Below are 24,979 nucleotides of genomic sequence, written 5' to 3' on the forward strand. Positions count from 1 at the left end.
GTTCGAGTTTCTAGAAAAGGGTGGGTCTCAGCTCTAGTCGTCTAAAATAGTCGATAGGAAGTTTTAGAGCTAGATCCTATAATCTAAGAAGAGGAGAAATGACCTTAAAATGAGGTCAACAATCCCAAATATGGGAGAATTTTTCAACCTTGTTGTGTGTCAGGAGGTTTAAGCAGTGGTTGGGGAATTTGGAAAACATGCTCCGAACCTCTTGAGAAAGGAAGACTCGTCAACCAAAAACAATGTGATTTTGCAATATGCAGCCATCATCCTCCCTTGGAAATGATTTCAACGGTACATAGTCTTTGTAAAGGGAGAGGAGAAATGCATTTAAGGAGGAGGAAATGCTGCCTAGGGCAGAGGAAGGCTCGAGCAAGTGATTGGAGAGATGTTTGGTCGAGCGGCTCGTGCGGAAGAGGAGTCGAATGATGGGGAGCTCGCGATCGAACCAGGAGACGTGCGAGCTAGGGTTCTGCTCGGGTGAGGCCAATCGCTGGAGAGGAGAAGAGATCGTGCAGCAGGACCGAGCGAGGAGAAGAGGTATCGTGATCGGTTAGGTTCGTGCGCAACAGAGGAGTGTACATGGGTTGCGAGTCTGCGTGCGTGGGTGGGATTAAGTTGGATTTTTTAGTATTATTATTATAATGTTTATATTTGAAAATCTCGATTTGTACATTTTCGCATGTGCGTGAAATCATAGCAAATTGGATGTCCTTTCTAGGTAATTTCGAAGTTTCGGGTGCGCCTGCGCAGTGCGTTTCGTCATCCGATGTCATTTTGACAAATTCATCGATTTGTGTGTGATTTGCTCATGTGCAGAATTATGACAATATGAGTGTCCTCCCTAGCTAAAATTGACGTCCCGGACGCGCCGACGCAGTCCATTTCGTCATCGGAAGCCGTCTGGACATAAGAGAACGGGAAGTGATTCGAGTTTCTAAAAAAGAGTAGGTCTCAGCTCTAGTCATATAAGATAGTCGATAGGAAGCCTTAGAGCTAGATCCTATAATCTAAGAAGAGGAGAAATGACCTCAAAATGAGGTCAACAATCCCAAATCTGGGAGAATTTTCCATCCTTATTGTGTGTCAGGAGGTTTAATCAGTGGTTGGGGAATTTGGAAAACATGCTCCGAACCTTTTGAGAAAGGAAGACTCGTCAACCAAAAACAATGTCATTTTGCAATATGCAGCCATCATCCTCCCTTGGAAATGATTTCAACGGTACATAGTCTTTGTAAAGGGAGAGGAGAAATGCATTTAGGGAGGAGGAAATGCGGCCTGGGCAGAGGAAGGCTCAAGCACGTGATTGGCGAGCTGTTTGGTTGAGCAACTCACGCGGAAGAGGAGTCGAAAGATGGGGAGCTTGCGATCGAACCAGGAGACGTGCGAGCTAGGGTTCTCCTCTGGTGCGGCCGATCCCTGGAAAGGAAAAGGCGATCGTGGGGCAGGACCGAGCGAGGAGAAGAGGTATCGTGATCGGTTAGGTTCGTGCGCAACAGAGGAGTGTACATGGGTTGCGAGTCTGCGTGCGTGGGTGGGATTAAGTTGGATTTTTTTTATATTATTATTATTATTATTATTATTATTATTATTATTATTATTATTATTATTATTATTATTATTATTATTATTATTATTATTATTATTATTATTATTATTATTATTATTATTATTATTATTATTATTATTATGTTAATATTTGAAAATCTCGATTTGTATATTTTCGTTCGTGCGTGAAATCATAGCAAATTGGATGTCCTTTCTAGGTAATTTTGAAGTTTCGGGTGCGCCGAGTCGGTCTGTTTCGTCATCTGATGTCATTTTGACGAATTCATCGATTTGTGTGTGATTTGCTCATGTGTTGAATTATGACAATATGAGTCTCCTCCCTAGCTAAAATTGATGTCTCAGACGCGTCGACGCAGTCCATTTCGTCATCAGAAGTCATCTGGATAAGTTCACATTTTTCACCCTGTTTAAGTTCAATTTTAGTCCGACTTTGCACAACTTAGTGGATTTTGTGTATTTTATGGTGTCAGTGTGTTGATAAAGCCATAAAAAGGTTTTCCTAGGGTTTGAGATCCTATTGGGAACTTCTCTTTGATTTCCCACATGTTGGTCCTTAACCACTCGACCAAAAGATGATAGTTTGAGACCACCCAGGAGAGACACCGCAAGAGAAACGTGAAGTGGTTCGAGTTTCTAAAAAAGGGTAGGTCTCAGCTCTAGTCCTCTAAGATAGTCGATAGGAAGCCTTAGAGCTAGATCCCATAATCTAAGAAGAGGAGAAATGACCTCGAAATGAGGTCAACAATCCCAAATATGGGAGAATTTTTCAACCTTGTTGTGTGTCAGGAGGTTTAAGCAGTGGTTGGGGTATTTGGAAAACATGCTTGGAACCTCTTGAGAAAGGAAGACTCGTCAACCAAAAATAATGTCATTTTGCAATATGCAGCCATCATCCTCCCTTGGAAATGATTTCAACGGTACATAGTCTTTGTAGACAAGGATGATAATGAAGGTGCATCCCAAGATGAACAAGAACATCTGCCAAAATTTTTGTAGAACGGCCGATTTCCATTCAAGGTTAATAAGAAGATTCCGTTTGCAATGTCTACAACTGTTTGTGTTATTGTATGCAATTAAAGAACTTGAATGTTCATATTCTTGTTAATGCTTATATGAACTCATCAAAATTTTGTTTCCTTAATATTATACTAAATAGAGGACATTATTGACGAAATTTTACATCTTTAGTTCAAGTAATATGAAAATTTATATATTTTGAGTTGAATCACTTTTTTTTCTTAAGGCGGCAAAGTATGAAACTAACGATGGAGAGCATCTAGATTTTTTTGGTTGAGTTATTGTTTTCCTTCTCCAGCAATTAGAGCTTTGATTCACGTTAGGGAGAGAGTCAATGGAGCTTTGGTTCCTTGTGGAGATTCTTATCATTAGAGGTTTACATTTAGATGAGTGTTTTTGGAGCTCTGCATTGAGGAGATACTAGATGCATGGGTGGAGTTTCACAAGGAAAGTAATCATGATCAAAGGATGCATGCAGCTATAAATTAAGACATGGCAATTAGTAAATGGATGTGTCAACGTTGAGAAGTTGGTGGTTGTTTTGGACAAGTAGTGACTCTTTGTTTGTTGGTATGACCATGTAGAAGATCACCTTCTCAGCTAGTTGTAGCCATGCTTTGGTGTAATTGGATGCAAATTTTTAAAATTATGTCCTGTTAAAAATAATGTGGTCATGAATCAAGGGATTGACTATTTAAGATTTAATTCTTCCCCTTGATTATGAATAGAAGGAGAAGTGGTTTTATTGTGCGTCGATTTGACCAGATTCTGATATAGTATACAATAGAAACTTGAAAGCAAGCATTTGCTCTAGATGCTTTATTGGAGGGGACATCATGATTCAAGAATTATGCGACTCAATTAGGTGTTGTAATCAGTTACTTCAATCGTCAAGGCAAGCACTACGGTGGTTACCTTTGAAGTGAGGAAGTCTAAACTTGGGGAAAATAATTAAAAGAGTAAAGTGTTAAAATAGTCTCTTGACTACTTACATGAGGTAATTTTAGTCCCAGAGTCTATAAAACGTCAAATTAGTTCACAAGCTCTTTTAATATTTGACACTTCTATAAATTTTAAAACTAACACTAGAATATGTCTGGGGTCAATTTTGATATTTTTCTCATAAGAAAAATGTCCTAGTAGAGATGAAAAGCAAGTAAATAAGATGATATTGAAAATGATGAAAGGCCAACAAAATAATAAGTTGTGTCTACTCGCATTGCCAACTATGGGTATATTACTATAAGATTAGTCGGAAGTTTTATTTGGAGTTGAGGGCTAGCAATAGTGTACAAGAAAAGCAATGATGATTTTTTTTAGCAAGGCAGCATAGGAAATAGGCACCTTGACTGGTTAGGACAACCTTAGTGACAGCAGTAATCGTATCCATGGCAATCTTGACACCTAGAATAATTGCTTCAATGATCTAAATTGTAGCTTGGGCATAGAATCAATTCCTAAAGTTGTCTAGACAAAAAAGGAAGAGTAAAAGATGAAAAAAAACAAATGCATTGTTAGCTTGGACATTAGGTACATGGCAATCTAACTTAATATTGAAATCAAGATGGAGCATTTTCTCAGTCATATTTGACCTGAGGTGCCAAAAGAAATTACTCGCTATGGAGTTGGTATGCAGATTGCTGCTAGCCAAAGCTCTAGCTAAATTCATATTTGTAGTGGTGCATCAAGATTGGCAATGCGCCAAGCGTGATGTGGCACACAAAAGGAATTTTTAATTTGAATTGTGAAGCACGAAAAAATGCACTTTGATTAATTGAAAGCAATGTATGACAGGGAACATTTTATAGTGTTATGCGATTCAACAAACTTCATACAAAGCATAAATCTAAAATAATTATTGCATTTTATTGCAAATATTAATGAGGGGAAAAATTTTTAACTAGTAGTCGATTATGAAAATTAAACTCGAGAATCATTATGATAACAAGAATTATGAATTACCTTATTATTTTACTCCAAAAGTTAATTAATTAAAACTAATATGATATGAATATAACTTGAAGAAGAATTATTATGGTATGAATATTTGAACAAGAATTATGAACTCCCTCTTTATTTTACACCAAAATTAATCAATTAAAATTATTATATATTTAATGAATTAAACATGACTTCCTATTGATAATAAATAAAAAAAATATCAAAATAATAAGCCGACCCCATGTAGTGGGATTAAGGCTTTGTTGTTGTTGTTGTTGTATGCATAAACTAAGTAATAGGACTATTCTAAAAATATAATTATTGCAAGTTATGATTCAAAGTGCAAAGTACAAACTAACCCTCTCCTTGATTTAGTTTTTCTTGGTTAAGGTACAAAGATGATTTGTGTCTTTTTTTTGTTATTGTTACCTATGCTCGAGATGTTAGTAATATTAAAAAAAAAGAAGTCTACTTTCACTTCATTTAGATCAAATGATTAACTTTTGTAGAGACTCATTTTCACTTTCTAAGAGGTAAAATGGGCCACCAAAATGAATTGTGGAGCATAAATTGTCTTTGTTTGTGGCAGATGCACTATCAAATCTGAACTTGTGTCTGCTATCTACACTAGAATTGGACATCTGATGAAAGAAGGGCTATACACATGAATACTTCTCCATGTAGATTATCTGTAGCTCTATTGAAAAAGAATGTGAATGTTGACTATTATGCTTGTCGAACAAATTCATTATTAAAAATTTAATCTTCTAGCACAGAATGAGGAGTTTATCGATTAAGTTCAACCAACATATTCTTCTTTGATTTCATAACCAAACTGAGAAGATGCTTGGAAGAAAACCTTGAAGGTCAGGTAAGGTATGCAGATGTTTGTGGTGCTAAGAGCCAAATTTTTTATTAATGTTCAGCCCATTAATTTATTAAGCTTAACAAGCTGTCATAAATATAAAGTTTACCTAGAGGTCATTTATAAATTTTAGAGTAAAGCACGATCAAATAAGGTAATGCTTATGTTTTACTTGTTAAATATATGAGTTCATGAAAGCTAGTTGAACTTGATATATAATTGTTGAGTCAAAGACGAGCAACGGGCTTTTTTTATAGCCCTAGTACAAATGATGATTGATATAAGCTGGATTGTGTATTAAGGCAATGATAGTTATGTGATTGATGGATGAGGTACTTTGTTTTTGCTTGAATAAATTTATCATCATTACCTAGACTTTGTTTTTTAATATAACCAAAGGTGGGAGGAGTCTTTGTAGCCAGAGTTGTCAAATTTGGTTTGTGAGTCATGTTCCGGTGCGACCCAAATTGACTAGACCAAATATTAAATGGGTCAGAAAGTCTAACATGAACCTGACATTCTTAACTATTTAACATAAGACATAATATTTATTCAAGTTTACTTCAGGTTGGTCTCAAAATATTAAACAGGTTAGGATTCTAAATCTGGATTAAACCTAAACGTTAATTGCGTCGACCCGAACCTTTTTGAGTCGTGTTCGGATCGAGTTAAGCTTGTACTCCCCTCTTTATAGCTTGAGTATTTTTTTGATCATTTTAGATGATGCCAAACTTATGACTAATGTCAAAACAAGTGGGATTAGGAGACTTGAACTTTTTATTTAGATTTCATCATTGGTGGAAGTGAACTTTGGTCTGGGCCAGGTATTTACAATCCAGGACTGGTCCATCTAGTGCATCTTCTCTAAACTTAAGAGTTCCATTGGAATACAACATTTTACATTTCAAAGACCTAATACCACCATGTTAATTTGTTTTACTTTTCATGCATAGGTAAGGTGGCATGTATATAAAATTTGAAGTTTGGGTATTTGATATGTAAATACATAGGAACTGAGTGGGTATGCATGTTGACCTTCCTAAATTTTATTTGGCATTTGAAAGCCCTTCCTTTTATCTTTTTCAGACTGATTAATGCCCCAACTCTAATGTTTCCTAATGGCTTCTTAAACTCAACAGGTCGCCGAACGAGCCCTCTTTCTATGGAACAACGACCACATCGTGAGCCTAATCGCCCAGAACCGAAACATCATATTCCCCATCATCTTCGACGCCCTCGAGAAAAACATGCAAGGCCACTGGAACCAAGCGGTCCACGGACTCACCGCCAACGTCCGCAAAATGTTCCTCGACATGGACAGCGAGCTATTCGAGGAATGCCAGCAGAAGTACATCGACCAGGAAGCCAAGGCCAAGTCGCAGGCCGAACAGAGACAGATGGCCTGGCAAAGACTGGAAGCAGTCGTCGCCGCTAAATCTTCGACAGAAGATATGGTATTAGTCAATTAGAAAATCCTGACCCTAAACCCTAAATCTTCCCCTCACCTTAATCACTGTTTTGCTTCTTCTTCCTCTTTTCTTGTTTTTTTGGCTGTTGTCTATTGATGTGCTCCTTTTTCTTTTTTCTTTTTTATGAAAGCAGAGCTGGGATTATATGTAACCTTAAAAAATGTATCATTTGTGGATATATTGGAAGTTCCTTGATGGTCAGTTCAGGAGATCCCAGTTGTATGATGATATAATTTTTTTTTTTTTTTTTTTGAAATTTTTATGAACAGAGTGTTAGATTGAGTTGGATATCATGAGTTTAGGGTTTCAGATTTTTGGAGATTGTTTCTGAATGAGATTTTGGAATAAGGAGATGAAGATTACAAAGTTATAATGTGTGTTATAAATCTTTTTTTTTTTTTTTCCTTTCTTTCTTTCGCTCTTTCGCAGTTCTTTCTCTTTTGCTGACCTTCTCAGATGAATATTTTTCCTGAGCTGTAAGTTGGAAAAAACATAACGCACTTATCTGTGGCATAGTTGTTTGGAGTGTAGTCTTTCACCGTAAAATCACGGGTTCGACTTTTGGGCTCAACTTTTTCAAAAAATAATAAATTCATATATATATATATATATATATATTGAGGAAGCTCAAGGCTAATATATTAAAAAGAAAGAAAGATACAGGTAGAAGCATGATACCCTCCCCACATGGTAAACACCACCTGCAAATGATTCGAAAAAAGAAAATACTGAAAAAAATATAGAAAAATACATGAGAGCCTAAAAATTAAAAGTGGCAAAACACGTAGTATCAGATAGCTAGAGAGTGACTCATATTTGCCCTGCCTCTGCCTCTAGTTCTAGGAAAGTAGCCAGCTAACAAATTGGTAAAATGAGTGTCATTGCCAATAGTAACTAATGTATCGTCTAATAAGTTCTTGAGCTTGAGTCGGCCTCCATTCTTCGAGGCAGACGAAGTTCTTGAGCTTGAAACACAAGGAAACAGAGAGACGATGTCAAAGAAGATGAAAACTCGAAGTCTTCGAGACAGACGAAGTTGCGAAGTCGAGGGCCAAAGCTGGCGAAGTCGAGCAGACGAATTCGACGCAGACGTATTCAAGGCAGATGAAGCGCGATGAAAGAACAGAGAAAGTCGAGCATATGCCGAAGTACGACGAATGAGCAGACTGCAATTTCAATTCGGTGTAGAGATAATGAGGGCTACTCGGGTCGCCGTGAAGACGAGATGGGAGTAAACCCTAGCAGAGGTTTTTTATAAACTTAAATGAGGGTAAACAATAGGATTGCTCCTTTTTGGCAAAATATAGTTATATATATATATATATATATATTAAAACAAAATATAGAAAGAAGATTTGCATGTTTGCATATTTAACATTAACTTCAATTTTCACATATTGTCACCCTATCTATGCATGAGAAGAAGTATTTTATAATTTAAAAGTTAAAATGTTGGTAATTTTTGATGTGTATGAAAGAATTGACTCTTATAGATGCAAATAATAAAGTTTAGATGTTAGATGTGTCAATACATAGGAATTGGTTGGTATGTTTGTTAATACCCTAAAATAAAAATACATGAAATATATAAAAAGACAACCATATTTTACAAAATCAATCTAAAATAAGAATGAAAATGAAGAATAAAATTTATCCCAAATATTACTTAAATTAATAACTCATTTATTTGAGGAGTAGAAAAAAAAAAGAAAAAAAGAAGAATTATCTTAATAATGACATATCACATAAGAAATTCAATAGCTTCTTGTTAAAAGGATTAAATGTTAGTGGTAATATTGATAAGATAAATAACAACTCAATAGCACTTATCTATAAAAAAAAATGATGTGATTGCAATACATATTGAGTGTTATCCAACCAAAAAGCTAAAACATGGACTCAGATGTCACTAATAAGATAATCAAAGTGACATATTGAAGATGGTGATGATAAGTTGACTATTAATCTCAATATTCTTTGTTCTTTTCATGATGTATTGCATTATGTATAATCTAAAATTCACTTTTATTATTGCAATACATATGAGTTAGAAGAGAAAAAAATACGCGCATTTATAAGCTACCAACATGGCAAAATTATACCCTATGAATCATCTTATCATTTTTTATTCAACGAGTTGTTTTGTCACCCCATAGTATTTAATGATTATTTCACAACCTCTCAACTAATAAAGCCATCTCACTATCTTTTGGCATTTGGAGCTCATTCATCATCCCATATCATTTGAATCATATAATTACTTCTCAACTTATGAACTATTATACAATCTGCAAGCATTGGAATTGTCTGACTCTGCCTTATTAGGTTGTGTTATCATTAACATTGCCTCTCAATATTTATAGTTATGATAAGATTTTCTATATATATTATTCTTAGCCTTTTGTTTTCTCTTAACTTCCTTCTGTTAAATGTACATGGATCCCTCCAAGGCAGTTATGATGTTCATCTCTAGCTAGGCAAAATATGGTCTACTATGACAACCAAGACCAAATAAGTTTTGCGCAAAGGTGAAGCCAAAGACTTTACTATAACTCCTAGCTATAGGGGGACACTTTTTAGGGAAAAAAAATCAAAGCTTTGCACTTAATCCCACAAGGTAAGATGAAAAATTGTTCACAAACTAAATAGATAATATCAGACAACACCAGACGAAATGGCTACCAAACTAGGGATAAGAGAGAATTTATAAAAGACATCAATTTATTAGCAACCACTATTTACTCAATCAAAACATAAGGTAAAAGTTTTACATCAAAGTATACGGAACATTTTTTTGAGCTCTCAACTTTCTTATGTGTGTGCGTGTACATGTGCCTCAAGTCGTGGCCTATTGGTTGGCGGGGTTCCCTGTAAGTCTCCTCTGATCACGGGTTCAATGCCCAGTGGCGCTAGGTTCTAGAATATTTAGGCACATGACACGGGCTCTCATCATGGGGCTTAGTGCATGAGAAATCAGTATTTGAGCCTATGCCAAATACCGATTTCCTTATATATATATATATATATCTTGTTGGTAGAGCAACCCTTTTGAAGCTTGTGAGTCCCCTCAAGTTACGGGTTTGAATCTCCTTCTGGCCAGTTTACCGGTAGTGAAGGCGGACCTCGAATAGTTAGGCAAATGAGGTTGGTTGGGGACCCTTTTATTCATGCCTCTTTTAATATCGCTCTTATTTATGCTACATGCCTTATTATTTACACTTTACTCAATGCATATATATATATATATATCTGTGTGTGTGCGCGCGCGCGCGCGTGCGATTTTCCTCTCTATCCTTTTTCTCAAAGGCACAACAACAAGTGTAAATCTTATATCACAACAGAACTCCACAAATAAGAAACATTTAAATGCCATTAATTACTCTAATTAATATAAGAAATTAATTCTAAACTCATGTTGCATCATTTTGTCATTATACTTAAGTCACAAAATGAGTCAGAATGAAATCATTATACTTAAGTCACAAAATATTAATAACCATGTGTTACATATTCATATGTATTCTTGGATTCGATTATTCTACTCAAATTTGTGGCTCATCTCAATTCCATTACTAAATTTAATTAGGATTTTTCAAAATAAAATATCTAATGAGTGAGCCAAGTCATGTCACCAGATACTCTCAAACTTTTTGAGATTCATATAAGGATAAATTTTAGAGGATTTCATATAAGGAGTGGTTGATTCATTGTAATGAAGTATACACTTGAATCACCGAAGTATATGTGTTGATCAAAAGTATACAAATTATGAGTCCAATTTATCGATCCTATGAGGAACTTTGTTAATTTTTAAATAAATTCAAGTACTAATTTACTAATCCTAAATCAAGTTAAAATTATTTAAGATTTTTTAGTGTCAAATTTTTTTAAAACCTAAAAAAGAAAAATTAAGCAAGTGGTGGTGTTTTGTATTGATTAGAAATAAATTCTTCCTTTAATTGGTTCAACAAAACCTAGGTTTCTTCATGTGATTCTCTTAATATAGTTGGCAATCGGGCCCTAGTACTCGTATTCTCTTCTGAGATATAACAAGCATGAGAATTTCATATTTCAGTTAAGTTCTCTTTACCCTACAAAATATCCTTGGCATCCACATTCTATTCCGCTAAACTTATGTGCTTTAACTTAGTTGTGTTTTTATTTTTCTTCTGATACTCCTAGGTTTTAAAAATTAAAATGATTAGTTTGAATGTAATTTAAGATTGAAAGGTTAAAACATCAACTTAGCATTTCAAAAGTTCAAAAATTTAACATGTGTTCTCCAAGATTTAAAAGAAAAACCAATCCAAAGAAGAAATGAAACTTAAGTGCTAAATATGGTTGAAAACAATAACACAATTTGCATTAAAGCTATTGAAAAAAAGTATAATCAAAGTACAAATTATAAAAATAGAACTAGGATGGAAAAATCTTGCTTTCCTAAGAAAGGATTGCCACCCGGATCTCTTCCTTACAGAATAGATTGATAGAACAAACACTCACTCTCTTCACTATAATACATAACACTCACTCTCTATGCCCTCTCCTACACTCTCTCCATTTATTTATGTCTCTAAAAATGTTGTGAGTCTCCTCTCATACGAAGAAATATGTCTCCAATATGCTCTCCATGATGAAACCGTAAGCAAAATCACAAAACTGTTTAAGTTTGTGGGGACACTACAGTTCTGACAAGATGGCGCTGGGTCGATGGTGTGGATGTTGCAGTGCTGCATGCAAGCACCAGAATTCAAGACTTAAGATCACAAAATTAGAGCATCAGGTTCCATGGCGTTGGCGTGGGTAGCGTTGCAACACTAGATGTAAGTGTGACGGGGCTCAAGTATTGGTGTTGAGATGTTGGCTTTTCTAGAATTTTAGCTCACTTTGGTTGAATTGGGCGCTGAGGCATTGATCTGGGTGGTGTCGAAGCACCATTCCTTTGGCATTAGGGCATTTGGTCCAACCACTGCGATGTCGTCCACTGTTTTTTGGTTGAAACCTAGTACCTTCAATGCTGAGGCTATTACATGCTGAGTTAGCCTGTTTAGTGCCAAAAGCTCCATTTTTTTTCCATGTTGGGGCTTTTACATGCTGAAGCTCCAATTTGGTTGAAACCTAGTATCAAGTGTACTCACAAAAAAACATAAAATCAATACAAATAAAATTGTAAACACTCCATACAACACTACACTTTTTACGCACATCAATGGTAGGTGGTACACTACTCTCATTTAATTACTTATAATTTTTTATAATTCTAATATAACATTAAAAATTATTTGGGAAGGAATTTGTGAAAACTGAAACTCTTATTATACAATTATTTGGGAAAGAACTTTAAAGAAGCTAGTGTTTATCAAATTAATGCAAGTAATTATAAAGTTAATTATAGAAAAAAAATATCTCTCAATGTATTCAGTCTTATATAACTCTGAATTAATGTAATAGAAATTATAGCTTTCATTAGACTAGTAACAACACTTACTTACCACCAAATTTCAAGAATATTTTGAAAAGTCTTTTGCTATATATTATACTTTGAGTTAAGTGGATATAGGTAAAAGGTTTTGTGTAAAGCTTACATGCACTTGTAAAGCAAATGTTGGATATTCTTAAGTTTTAAACTAAAATGGCATAATGTTTTCTCCATCTTCTTAAAGAGTAAATGACTGAACTTGCATGTTTGGAGTAGTAGAATTTTTATTCTAACTGAGGATAACACATGCATGAATTTAGATTAATTTGGTGTAGAACCATCTAAAAACTTTTCATGCAAAAAAATGAAAAACTCTTTAGTTTAGTTTTGATTTCTTCCATACCTAGTTCATTTGCTTGTCTTAGAATGTTGAATTGGAGACATTTGGCCTAGTTTTTCAATGTTATTATGTAGAGTAAATCAAATTTATTGTGTATTTTTATCTAATGATTTCATTTATAATAGAAGTTTGTTTTCATCAATGTACCTTATGTATTTGTGCACTTGTGAAACTTTGGTGCAAGTTGTTTAATCATAGCTTGTATAATTGAGTGCTTAACATTTCTTGAACTTAGTATTCACAATTAACTCTATTTATCTTATAAATTACACTATAAGTTTACTTCAATGGCATTTATAGAGTAAAGTGTTCTGATTTCAAATATGCATTTTCTATTATATTTGAGTCTAATTAATTATATCATGTCAAATATTTAAAAATAATACTTATTTATTTATTTATTTATTTATTAACATTTGCTTCCTATGCTTATTCATTTGTACACTAAGTTGTATTCCTCTAATGTTTTAATTTTTAAAGGAAATCCAAAGTGTTATTGAATGCCCGATTCATTTCCTCGTTTTATATTTATCGACAAATAGTAAAATTTTGAAGACGAAGAATAACCATATAAGAAATGACGAGTATTTTATCAGAAACATGCATATGAAATCTAACTTATGAATCCCGAAGGCATTCCTTCTTATATTAAATGGGTTATACAGGTCGGTTTGGAGTTGGCAGGTTGAAGTTGAGTTGTGTTAGGTTGAAATTTCTATCCTGTTAATATTCTGTTCAGGTTCAGGTCGAGCATTTTTCAATTGGGTCAAACCCAGAACCCGATAAACAATGATAACTCAATTTTATTATTATTAATAATTTTTTTAACAAATTCTTTCCTTGCACCACCCCCACAATTAATCCTAATCATTTCCACTTAATCATGAAAAAAAACCGGTCACCACACACCTCAGAACGAACCGCTCCGGTTCAAAAAATAAACCGGTTCACCACCTCCCCCACTGTGCGGCGCACGTTAGCTTCAGCCTTTAAAGAACATATGTGAATCCTCAAACGCGCCTCCTTCTTCTTCTTCTCCTCGCCGGAAACCTCCTCGCTCCGTAATCGTCTTCTTCTTCCTCTCTTTATCTCTCTCTATCTAGAAACCCTAACCTCCTCCAACTCTCTGTCGACATCAATGCCGACCTTGAATCGCTCTGGATTTCTCTTCGCGCTGACATACAGAGATCGATCGGCGTGGTAGGCGATGTTGCGGCTGATTCGATGCAGATTTTGAGGGCGAAGAGAAAGCTTCTCGCAGCGATCCTGACGTGCCCTCTGTGCGATAAGCTCCTCTGCGATTCCACCACCATCTCCAAATGTCTCCATACGTGTCAGTTCTTCTTATCCCTATTCAGATTATGGGTCTAGGTTTTCTTCGACGATTCTTTCTGGCTCATTCCATTTCGCGGTATTTGATCTTTTGCGATGTTGATTGCTCTGTTTTGGGTGTTCGGCGACCGGATGAATTTTGGGATGATCGATATCAATACCAACCTAATATCACTAATCTGCATTTAAAAATCGGAATTATTGGGGCGAGATGAATTTTTTCTTAGATTGATTGGCTTTGATTAAGATGAACTTTCAATCTTTTTTTGTTTAGATTTTTTGTTGAACATTTTGGCGATGTTGATTTGGCTAAGAATAATCCTTTCTATGCAGTGAAGTGAAGCTCGACGAATACGTTAATGGAAGAAGATTTGTATTATCTTTCATTCAAAATTTAAGGATTTATAAAAACAATTTATATAATTTTTTTTGGTGCGATATGAAAAGTTTTAAATTTAATATTTTGATATAATTTTGCATGTAGAGAATTTCTTCCCCTTGTGGATATATATGATATTGCAGATTTGCATGACCATCCTCTTGACATTTTGTTCAGGACTGAAAAACAAATCTGATTTGAATTAGCTTTAGGAAGTAAGATCAAGTTAAAGATCAAGTATTTTTTTTCAAAAATTATTAAATATGAATTAAATATTATGAGTAATTCAGATGCACAGAATACAAAATTTTTTATTTTTATTTTTATTGTTATATATATATATATATTTTTTTTATTTTTAAATATATTATAGATGTGATAAACTGAAAGATCTGATGCTATTACTGCTGATAAAAATAGTCACATTTACATTTACCACCAAATTTTTATCTATTTATATATCTAACACTTCAAAAAAATTTTTTTTTGACATTTATTACATAAAAAATATCATTATTTCAACTTTAAAAAAAATTAAATGCACGTGATGTGTATATAAAATAGATAAAATGACATGCACGTAAAAATTGAAGTTTTTGACTTGATGATAGATAACAGAAAATATTGTGTTTAAAGTCTGGACATCGGAATTATGTTTGGAAAACATAATATTTTTTTTGATATATGGGAAATTAAATCGACCTTTTTTATTCACAAATCGACCACTCACTTTCATTTATTTTACAAATTCCTACTCAAATATTAAAATTTATGATAAAATCTCAATTCATTTTTATCATTTTTATCAAATTTTCAATAATTTGATGTACATGAATTCGGTAGATCAAAAAAACCATCTACGTCACTAATTTGTAAATATCAATGTTTACGAGTATGTAACTATCTCGTAGTAAATAGAGAGCTTCCCGATTAAAAGACTGAAACGAACACACCGACGACACATTATTAGCAGAAACACAACCCCTTGCTCTTAAAAAGTTTTCATTTTTATCTCTCTCTCTCTCTCTCTCTCTCTCTCTCTCTCTCTCTCTACATACATAGCCATAGCTGTTCGATCCTTGGGGACTGAGAGCCCTCAAACCCCCAACGCCGGCCAAACATCTCCGCCCCCAAAATCCCGCTTGAGAAGTCCACCCCTTTGCTGCAGTTCATCTTCTCCTTCCCTCCAATCAATCTCCTCATCTCAGATCTTCTTCATTGATCCCTTTTCCTCCAACGTCAATGTCGACGTCGAATCGTTTGTGAACCTTTTTCTTGCTGGCATGCAGAGGAGCGCGGTGGTGAGGACGATGCAGGTTGTCAGAGTAAAAAGAGAGGTCCTTGCTGCGTGCATGACATGCCCCCTTTGCCATAAGCTGCTCCGTGAGGCCACCACTATCTCGGAATGTCTCCATACGTGTGAGTTCCTCCTACTATTCTGATTTTTCAAATTAATCGGAGTTTCTTAGGCGATTCATTGTGGTCCCATGCATTATTGATTCATTTACGATGTGGATTGTTCGTAGTTGTGGCGTTTTGTGATTTGATCCGTTGTGGTTTTTATGTGCTGTTTGAGAGGTTGCTGAGATTAATATATTGAAAAAGATTGAATTTTTACGTTTCGATTTGTTTTTCTCCACGTTACTTGTGGTGCGGGACGTCGATTGCTCGTAGATATTGGTTTTGGTGATCTGAGCTGTTCTGGTTTAATATTGCTGTTGTGATTTTTCGCTACTTGAGGGATTTGGAGTTTGTTGAAGTCTATCGGTTATAAAAGGTTGATTTTTGTACGTTAAAATTGTTTCGCTTTGTTTTTCTTCGTGCGTCGAGATGCAGTTTGTGACGTGGATGATCTTTTATCGAGAAAGGAGCTTGTTTGTTGGTGGATTTTGGAGTTTTAGCTCTGTAATTTTCATCCATGCGTACACTTTGACGTGCTGATGCGTCAAAGATGGCATTTTTATGTGTGATTAAGGGGAAATTATTAGGTGCAGATTATACATGAATAACAGAATTTTATATTTGTGTTCTTATTGTGTATTTCATTTTTTTTAGTACAAGTACACGGCGTACAATATAGAAACTGTATGCTAAAAATTTTGAGTACATGAAGGAGTAAACAGTTATACTCTAATACTTCGCGCATAGATTTACGGTATATGTTCTGTTCTGAATAAGTCATTTTGTTACGCTTTTGCTGTCGTTCTATTCTTTTAAGAAGACTGCAGCTTTCTAGAAAACTTGAGCTACTGATTCAGAGAGCGTAGATTTTATTATAGGGTCTTCTAATTTCAAAATTACATGACTACCCTGTGAGTGATTCAACATGGTTAAGGGTCTGTTTGGCGCAAATGTTGATTATTTATAATCTGTTAATAAACAGATTATTTTGATAATCTGATATGCTGCAGATTATCAGAATAATCTAGCTTGTTGTTTGGGGCAGCTTATTCAGATTAGTTTATTGGTGGTTAAATGACATTTCTACCCCTGTCTGATAAAACTGTTTGGGGCAGCTTATTCAGAATAATTTATTGATAGTACAGAAACATGTAATGCAGAAGCATACAATCATCACAGATCAGTTCCAAAAGATGAATCAGTTCAAAGATGACATACAGTTCTCACACTTTCGTGAGTACCAGAAGAAATAAAAAAGAACAAAAATAAGTACAACTACAATGAGAAATATTAAAATATTTAATTTCAAACTCCGACTACGTCTATTATCATCTGCACTATCAACCTGGGAAAATATCGGATTCCCATGACAGCTGGCAGTGTAATATGTAGGGCTATCAGCCCACCGGAAGAAATCACAATGAGCTGAAATACCCTTGACACAACCGTAGAACTGCCTCCCAAATCTATGAGACTGACGTGATGTGAGCAATGGAGACGGTAGTCCACGATAACACAAAATATCTCTGTCTGTAACTGAAATCCTAGAAGACGTTTGTATAACTGCAAAAAAAAAACTAAAAAAAAAACGAATGTCAGAACTTATCCCAAAAAAATAAAATACACATAAAAATTGATCTACATATATACGAAGAAAAGAAAGACTTGCTGGATTAGCTGCCATATATAGCATCTGCTATAGATTCCCTCAGAGCAACCATCTCAGCTGCACCCTCATCGTCATGAGTTTCGTATTCAGTAGACTCGATCTCATTATCAACTAGAGATCCTGAAGGTTCTAGGGAGTCAAAAATCTGATCATCATCAACAATATTAAAGTCCGTATCTGAATGAGAGAGATGTCGTTAGATGAAGTTGTGAAGTGTCATAGTGACCACCACAATATGCACCTATTTGGGAAATGAATACGAGGACATATCACATAGGATAACTCATTTCTTCTTCCACACTCCAAATGTTCTTTCAATAACCCCCCGTAAAGAGGAGTGTCGTTTGTTAAACATTTATTTTTTGTCACGAATCGTACCACTTGCTCGCTCAAAATCATGAATATCGTATTTGGTGTCTGGATAGGGCTTCAAGTAGCCCTTTAATATTGGATACCAAATATCTACCAAATAATACTTTCCTGTTATGAAAAATAATATTAATTAAAAATAAATAATGTAATTAACAAGATGTTTAATTAAGATGAACAAACCTGGAGGGGGGTGAGAGAAACACTGTGTTCTATTTCTTGTTGCATAGGAAAAAGAAGACTGTCAGGTGCACTTCCTTCCCGCCCCGTCATTACAAATGTGAAGCACATGTTGAAGTCACACACTGCCATCAAATTTTGGGTAGTTTTACCACTCCGACAATGTACGCGATACGCGATCCTTACGCGATCCTTTCATGACTTGGTAGTCGGGCATCCACATGCATACCATCGATTGCTCCAATGCAGTTCTGTAACTCATAGTTAGTAATTCCACAGGTATTGAAGTAAAATAACAAACTTATCAAACTTACTTTGAAATACGACATGTACGGGGATCATTTGCAATTTGTTCAGGAATAGCTACGAACGATGGATCGGATGGCTTAATGTTTTGCACTGCTAAACTCAAAAGTGCTTGTATACATTTGTAGAAGTATCAACTACTTGTTTCTGAGGAATTTTGAAATCGCTTCATAGCTCCTCTAACTGATTCATTATGTGATAGAATATATAATATTATAGCCAAGACCTATCTCGTGATCGTTCTAGAAGAACCTTGGAGGCCGTGGTTAAAACATAAGTCATGTAGAAGATACATAAAAATGGGTGCACTCATTCGAAAAATGCTACTGAACCTTATTGGATGTCCAACAAGCATCTCGCCCACCCATTTGTTCCCAACATATGAGTACGTCATGCGTGGTATCCGTCTAGTGCTGGAGCGGTAATATTCCAACAATAATATCGCTATTGCTGCAGCCCATGTCATTCTTTTACGACGTTTTCATAGTGGATCCATCCTGAAGTTATAAATTTGTTAGGATGAAATAATTTAGCAGAAAATGACATAAATGAAATATATCTAGTGAAGAAAGCATCTAAAAATGACATAAATGAAATACATAACATCAATAAATGAAGTACATAAAATGATATTCCAAGCATCAGGAAATGAAATACATCAAATGAAATAAAAATCATCTGGAAATGAAGTACATAAAATGAAATACGTCTACTGATAGGTTTTTACAAAACAGTCTCATTCTTCTACTAAAACACGTAAATATTCAAGGCGCAGCTCGGGCCGTAGGGCCATGAACATTTGCCTACGAGTAGGGTCCTCAAGTTTTTAAGCACATTTTGCCTGAAAGCGTATATCAGCAGCTACTTCTGCAATATTGTCTAAAATGACAACGCAGTCCTAAATAGTGTTGTCTGGGGGAGGTGGAGCTAAAAAAGCAGCAATTAGTTCATGAAATGAGCTTTTCAAGAAACTATCTTTCTCTTTCGTCCTCCTGCCAAGCCTAGGCCTCTTGGACATGGAACTGGACTCTTCAATCTCCTTTTGGTTAATAAGAGACCCTTCTTCATCAGCTATGACCTGTTCAGGTGGCAATTCATTTCAGGTGGCAATGTTCAGGTGGCAATTCATCTGGTATTCCTGAAAATCTCATTTCACTTGGGTTGAATGAATTCTTTCCAGTCGCGACAACCCCCTTAAACATTATGTCCAATTTTTTCTTGAACTCAAGCTCAATTCCGCACTGTCTATATTTTTTGGCAGTTGATATTACCTGAAATATAAGACATTTATTAGAGGAGTTTAGACATTAACTAAAAAATAATGAAATTAAGAAAAGGCATTTGTATTAGCACCTCCAATCTTTCAGCCCACCATTCTTTTGGAGCATCGATAGTTCGTTTAACGGGATCCCAACCTAATCCGGTAGAGCCACGTTTCAGCTCCTTCCATATTTTCCGTTCTTTCTTCAATTGGTCCCATTCATTTTTGAATTTAAGCCCGTTGTAATCTCTTCTAGTCAATTCTTTGAACCTCTTAGCATTATTTTGCCAACCCTTCTTATTAAAATACGTAGCTGGTTTGTTCCCCAGTTCAATTTTCTTAATACATAGATCGCAAAATATATTGGTAACTTCTTTATCCCACATTGCGGAGAGACCCCCTTCAGACGTCTTAGACATTGAACTCTAGGGAACAAAAAAAAAAGTATTTGCTAAATGTGTAAAAAAATATTCTAACTTCATCCATATCAATTCCACAAAATGCACCAAAAAATGAACCAACATCCACAAAATTAACCAACAACAGTGTCCAGATTTGCTAAAAAAAAAAAAAAAAAAACACAAAGGAATTATGTGGTTCAGTCAAAGATCTACATCCATAGTAAGACATCAACATGTTTTATTATTCAATTATGTAAGAGTACATAGCTATGATTCTCAATAGAGAACATTACAACTAAAGTACATGTGTAATATGCAACCTCTCATACATGTCGTGGAATCCAATTCCATCGAAGCTACCATAATGTGTTGTAAATTGTAGCTCTAAAGACAGGCACAACTCATAGCTCTAAAAAATAGACAGTATATATCCTCTCTACCTCAACATCAAGGGAAGCTTGAAGACCCCGTAAAAATATACAATCGGATGCTCTAAACAATCATTTCTGTATTTGCATCGAGGCACAACTCATGATATAGTGAATAGGCAGAAACAGTTGTATTTTTCGGCATTGCAAATGAACTTGCATTGCATCTCAAGCTTGAAAACCCCGTAAATGGCATAAACAGTGAATAGTATTCCCATCATTTGCTAAACAGAGAATATTATTTGCATTGCAATTATTGTTTATTCTCCACAACCAATTTAATGAAACAAAAACTGTATCAACATTTGATATCTAATGCCACAAACATTTTAATGAATCAAAATATCTAATAAACGAGGAAACAAAAACCGTGATTAGTCAATATTGTTTGTCATGAGAGAAACATATAAGAATGGAAGTTTGTCAATAACGAGTGATAGAAGAAGCAGGGTAAGTAATTGCATCTCCATTCAGTCATCCCAAAGCACACTTTTTCAGTTATTGTGGCCTATGAAGCTACATATCTCACAAATTTAATTAAAATTCTAAAGGCTAATGTTGTTGCTCCACTTGGGAGCCCGTCTAGATATTGAGAGATTGGCCAACAGAAAAAGTAAAACCACTCTACTGTGACCCAAGCCATGGGAATCAAAACACACATACTCCATAGAAATTGCATTTTCCATAAATTCCATTAATTCAGCATATGTAATGCCGGAAAAAATTTCACGAGAAAGAAAAACTCATATAATTTTGTTCAAAACTCTACTGTGAAAAACTCATGCCCATATTCTACTATGAAAAACTCATGCAATGCCCCAAATTCCATAATTTTGTTCAAAACACCCAGCCAAAATTCATTCAATAAGAACCATTTTAACGAGAACACCCAGCCAAAACTCATGCAATGCCTCAAATTCCATAATTTTGTTCGAAACACCCAGCCGATACTTTCATCAAAATTTCAAATCTAGCAAAAACTGAACGAAAAACTGCGTCGCATATGAACAGAGAAGGCTCGAAAGCCAAAGTGAAACAAAACTATCCAAAATTTCGCAAAAACCGCATCCACATTTCAGATCTAGAGGCTTGAAAAGCTTTGAAACAAATCAGGGGTCGAAGACCCAAAACTGTCTCGAAAGTTCAGATCTAGCAAAACCACCCATCCAAAATTCCATAAAACCCTCCGAAACCAGCAATGGTACATCCAAACAAGATGCAATGAGGCACAAATCAGGGGTCGAACAACATCTAGCAAAATCAGAGAAGAATCGAAAATGATGGTGCATACCAGATGGGAAAGTAGGGTTTCGTTAAGAGGGCTACGAGAGGGAGAGCAGAGAGTGGATTTCTTGTTAAATTTCTCAACGACCGCGAGGAAGAATGCGAGGGTGAGGGGGACTGAAGAGGGGCACGGGGCGTCTTTTTCACCCTAAATGCACGAACTGAACGCAGGACGTGAAGGGAGATGAGATTATTTTCGTAGCGTTTTTTTCGTTAATACCGCATATTAGCAGTGATACTGCTAATATGCTCGCGTGAACGCGACATCCAAACGCCTGTGCGGCATTTTCAGAACGCCGCCACTTCCATTAAACTGCCCCAAACATACCCTAAGCCAGCAAGATTAGCAGGTCTTTGGTGCATTTAACTGAAGTTTCAGTCGAAGCTGGAGAAATAATACAATATATATTCAGTTGCATGATCGTACTCATGCATGGTGAAAACAGGGACGGCAAAAGGGAAGAAAATACAACGCAAAAATTGCTATTATCAAAATTTTATAAAAGGAAAATTCTTCCGTCCCTTGCACCGAATGTTGGCCACCATATAAGGCTGCCACTGCAACTAATTATAAAACTGAACTAAACACCAAATAAACCAAAGTGGCTTAGTAATACCTTTAAAGCAGGGAATAAAGCAAACTTAAGTAAACTTAACAACTATATATATATATATCAAGTCCTCTCTACTTTCAATGAACTCAACTCGAGTTCTGAAATTTGTGTAGGTCCTTCATCGGACAAATGATATGTATATAAAGCACACATTTAACTTGGAGGAAATGTTTAGATCAGGTGGTAATTCCACTTGGTAAGCGTTATCATTGATGCGCTTGCTAATAGGGAATGACCTAATTTTATGTGGTTTTAGTTTAGAGTTTGTGCAGGGTGGAAATACATGTTTGCAGAGGCGAACAATTACTAAATCTCTTACTTCATAAACTTTTTACCTTCGAGACTTATCAACTTGTTTGTAATGTTGGATGCTATAGTGAGTTTTTATTTAACTTATGGTCACGTAACGTCGAAATCATTCACGTAGTCGGTAGCACATCAATGGTAGGTGGTACATCACTTACTCCTTTCTTTCCCATGATGAAACGAAGAAAGTGAACTTCAGAAAAAACAAATTCACACTTGTTCAAGTTGAGAAATAGTTTGTAATGTCGTCAAAATATACAACATAGAACTTACCAATAAAAGCTTTATCACTTCGTGCATTACCCTCATAAATGTACTTGGTGTGTTGCACAACCCAAATGACATCGTCTTCCATTCATATAGTCCTTCAGGTTTAAAAATTGTTTTCTACATGCTACCGGGCTGAATACAAATCTGGTGATATCCACTACTGAGATCCAATTTGGAGAATATGGTGGCTCCTACTAGCTTATCCAACAAATCTTCCATCTGGGGCATAGGAATATGGAATTTTATAGTGGTTTTATTGATGGATTTGCTATCCACACATTTTCTCTAAGTGCTATCTATTTTTGGGACAATCAATGCAGGAATGACACATGGGCTCAAGTTGTTCTGGATAAACTGCTTTTGCAACAAATCATCAACTACTCCATGTAATTTCTAATGTTCTTTGGGGCTTATATGATATGGAGCAAGATTTGGTAAGTTTGATTCAGGAATGAAATCGATATGATGTTGAATTGCTCTTAATGGAGGCAAGTGACTTGGAAGATTAGGCAGAACAATTATTTGAAACTGGTGCAAGAGAACCTGGACTGAAGGGTGCACACCTCTGTTGTTAAATAGTTTTGTTCCGCTAACACGAAAACATATGTTGATTGTAATATTAACAGAGAGAGAGAGAGAGAAAAATAAATAAATTAATGAATTAAATCCTACTCATTCCCGCTCTCACGTCATGACTATTCGCGCGAGATGTTTTATGTGGCTCAAATTAAGAGCCATAATATAAGTCTTTGCTTTGGATCACTCTCTTTCATTATGTCTACTTGAAACCGCAAGAGAGGCGGAGGATTGCCCCTCGTCTTTCAACTTCATGCACAGCAGAATCTGCATTTTCCTTGTGCTGACGATGCTGTCTCCCTCTGTCGTAAGTTATGTCCCTGTTTTTCCTCTCCACTTTATTTTCTTCTTGTTGTTCTAAGTCGCAAATCCCACTGCTTCTCCCTACCTTGCATCAAACTTCCTCGCTTCATCCTTGTCACACTGTTGCAAACCTCACTGCCTTCCTTGCTCCTCTGTGCGTTCCTTGTGCCCGAAACCTTCGCGATACAATCATTATTAGGTGGTCGTGAAACAACTATGGGATTGCAACGTGCGAGGACTACTGAAACTCTCTTCACTTTCTCCTCCCTACTGCTCTTCCCACACTGAAGCCTCTGCCCGAGCCACTTTTTCTCCTTGCCTAACTCACATCGATCCCTCTCTGTCGCTCCTCCCAACTCGAGATTGATCTCCTCTACCCTAGTCCCTTTGCCGATCCATCCTCCCTGTGTTAAAATCCTCGCTACTTCTTCCTTCAACTCTTCCCTAGCCTGTGCAATTCCAAACCCTCTTCTCTATTCCAATTGCAGAAGATCACGCTCTCTTGCATAGTTTCATTCCACTCTGCATTAGCCTTCATATGATCCCTTCTCTACCCTAGCTTACGAAAGAAGGTTGTGTCTCTGCATGCTAAACTGAGTGGGTTCTTATCCGACCCGACCTGTTAACCCTCTGCCCTTCCCAAGCCTTTTCTACTTATTTTTACTGTTCATTTGGTTTTCTTTTTAACTAGTGTTATGTATTATAAAAAAAAGAAAGAAAAAATGCGTTGTATTTTCCGTTTATTGTCTTCGTCGATCATCATTATTGTCTCTTCATTCAAAAAGGTTTAACACATTGGGGCAATAGGTTCATTTTCAAAAATCTCCATTCGAGGAGAGCACAGTACCTGTTAGGCGGGGAAATCACGAACTTGTTTGGAGGATTATTTTTTTAATTAGGGAGCTCTCTGTTTGCAATATAACCTTTTCTGCAGGTATTGAAAGTATGTTGCTTCTTTTGAAATCGCAAGTTAAAAGTTCAGTTTTGTTTCTCGTTGCATCTTTTGAGATTGCGGGTTGAAAATTTTGATTTTGCTCATCGACTGCAGTGTTTTACGACACTAACCAATGATTCTTTTGAGATAGCTGGAAAGGTTGACACTCTTCCGTGCCCTCTAGTGGGGGTTGACGTAGAGAGGTTGCCGAAATGGGGATGTTAATTTGTAACCTAACACTTTCTGCCATTATATTGAAGACCCATCGCGGGTTAAATCTTCTTTT

General features: G+C 35.8%; 2 protein-coding genes across 6 annotated transcripts in view; both read left to right on the plus strand.

Annotated features, from left to right (window-relative positions):
• LOC110031296 (serine/threonine protein phosphatase 2A 57 kDa regulatory subunit B' beta isoform-like) overlaps positions 1 to 7,195 on the plus strand; it is a 50,837-nt gene extending 43,642 nt beyond the window's left edge. Inside the window, exon 2 of the mRNA XM_020734427.1 lies at positions 6,532 to 7,195. Within this exon, the coding sequence (XP_020590086.1) occupies positions 6,532 to 6,861 (330 nt within the window). The 3' untranslated portion in view covers positions 6,862 to 7,195. The remainder of the gene's footprint in view (positions 1 to 6,531) is intronic.
• Positions 7,196 to 13,718: 6,523 nt separating this feature from the next.
• The window catches only part of LOC110031297 (E3 ubiquitin protein ligase DRIP2-like), a 32,216-nt gene continuing 20,955 nt past the window's right edge, over positions 13,719 to 24,979 (plus strand). For 2 of the 5 annotated variants that reach the window (XM_020734429.1, XM_020734433.1), the window contains exon 1: positions 15,162 to 15,810. In XM_020734429.1, the coding sequence (XP_020590088.1) occupies positions 15,675 to 15,810 (136 nt within the window). In that variant the 5' untranslated portion in view covers positions 15,162 to 15,674. Of the gene's footprint in view, positions 14,014 to 15,161; positions 15,811 to 24,979 lie in introns of those variants that run through there. The other 3 variants (XM_020734430.1, XM_020734431.1, XM_020734432.1) reach the window with 3 other exon arrangements.

Source organism: Phalaenopsis equestris, unplaced genomic scaffold (genome assembly GCF_001263595.1).
Source record: "Phalaenopsis equestris unplaced genomic scaffold, ASM126359v1 Scaffold000800, whole genome shotgun sequence".
NCBI classification, from domain to species: Eukaryota; Viridiplantae; Streptophyta; class Magnoliopsida; order Asparagales; family Orchidaceae; genus Phalaenopsis; species Phalaenopsis equestris.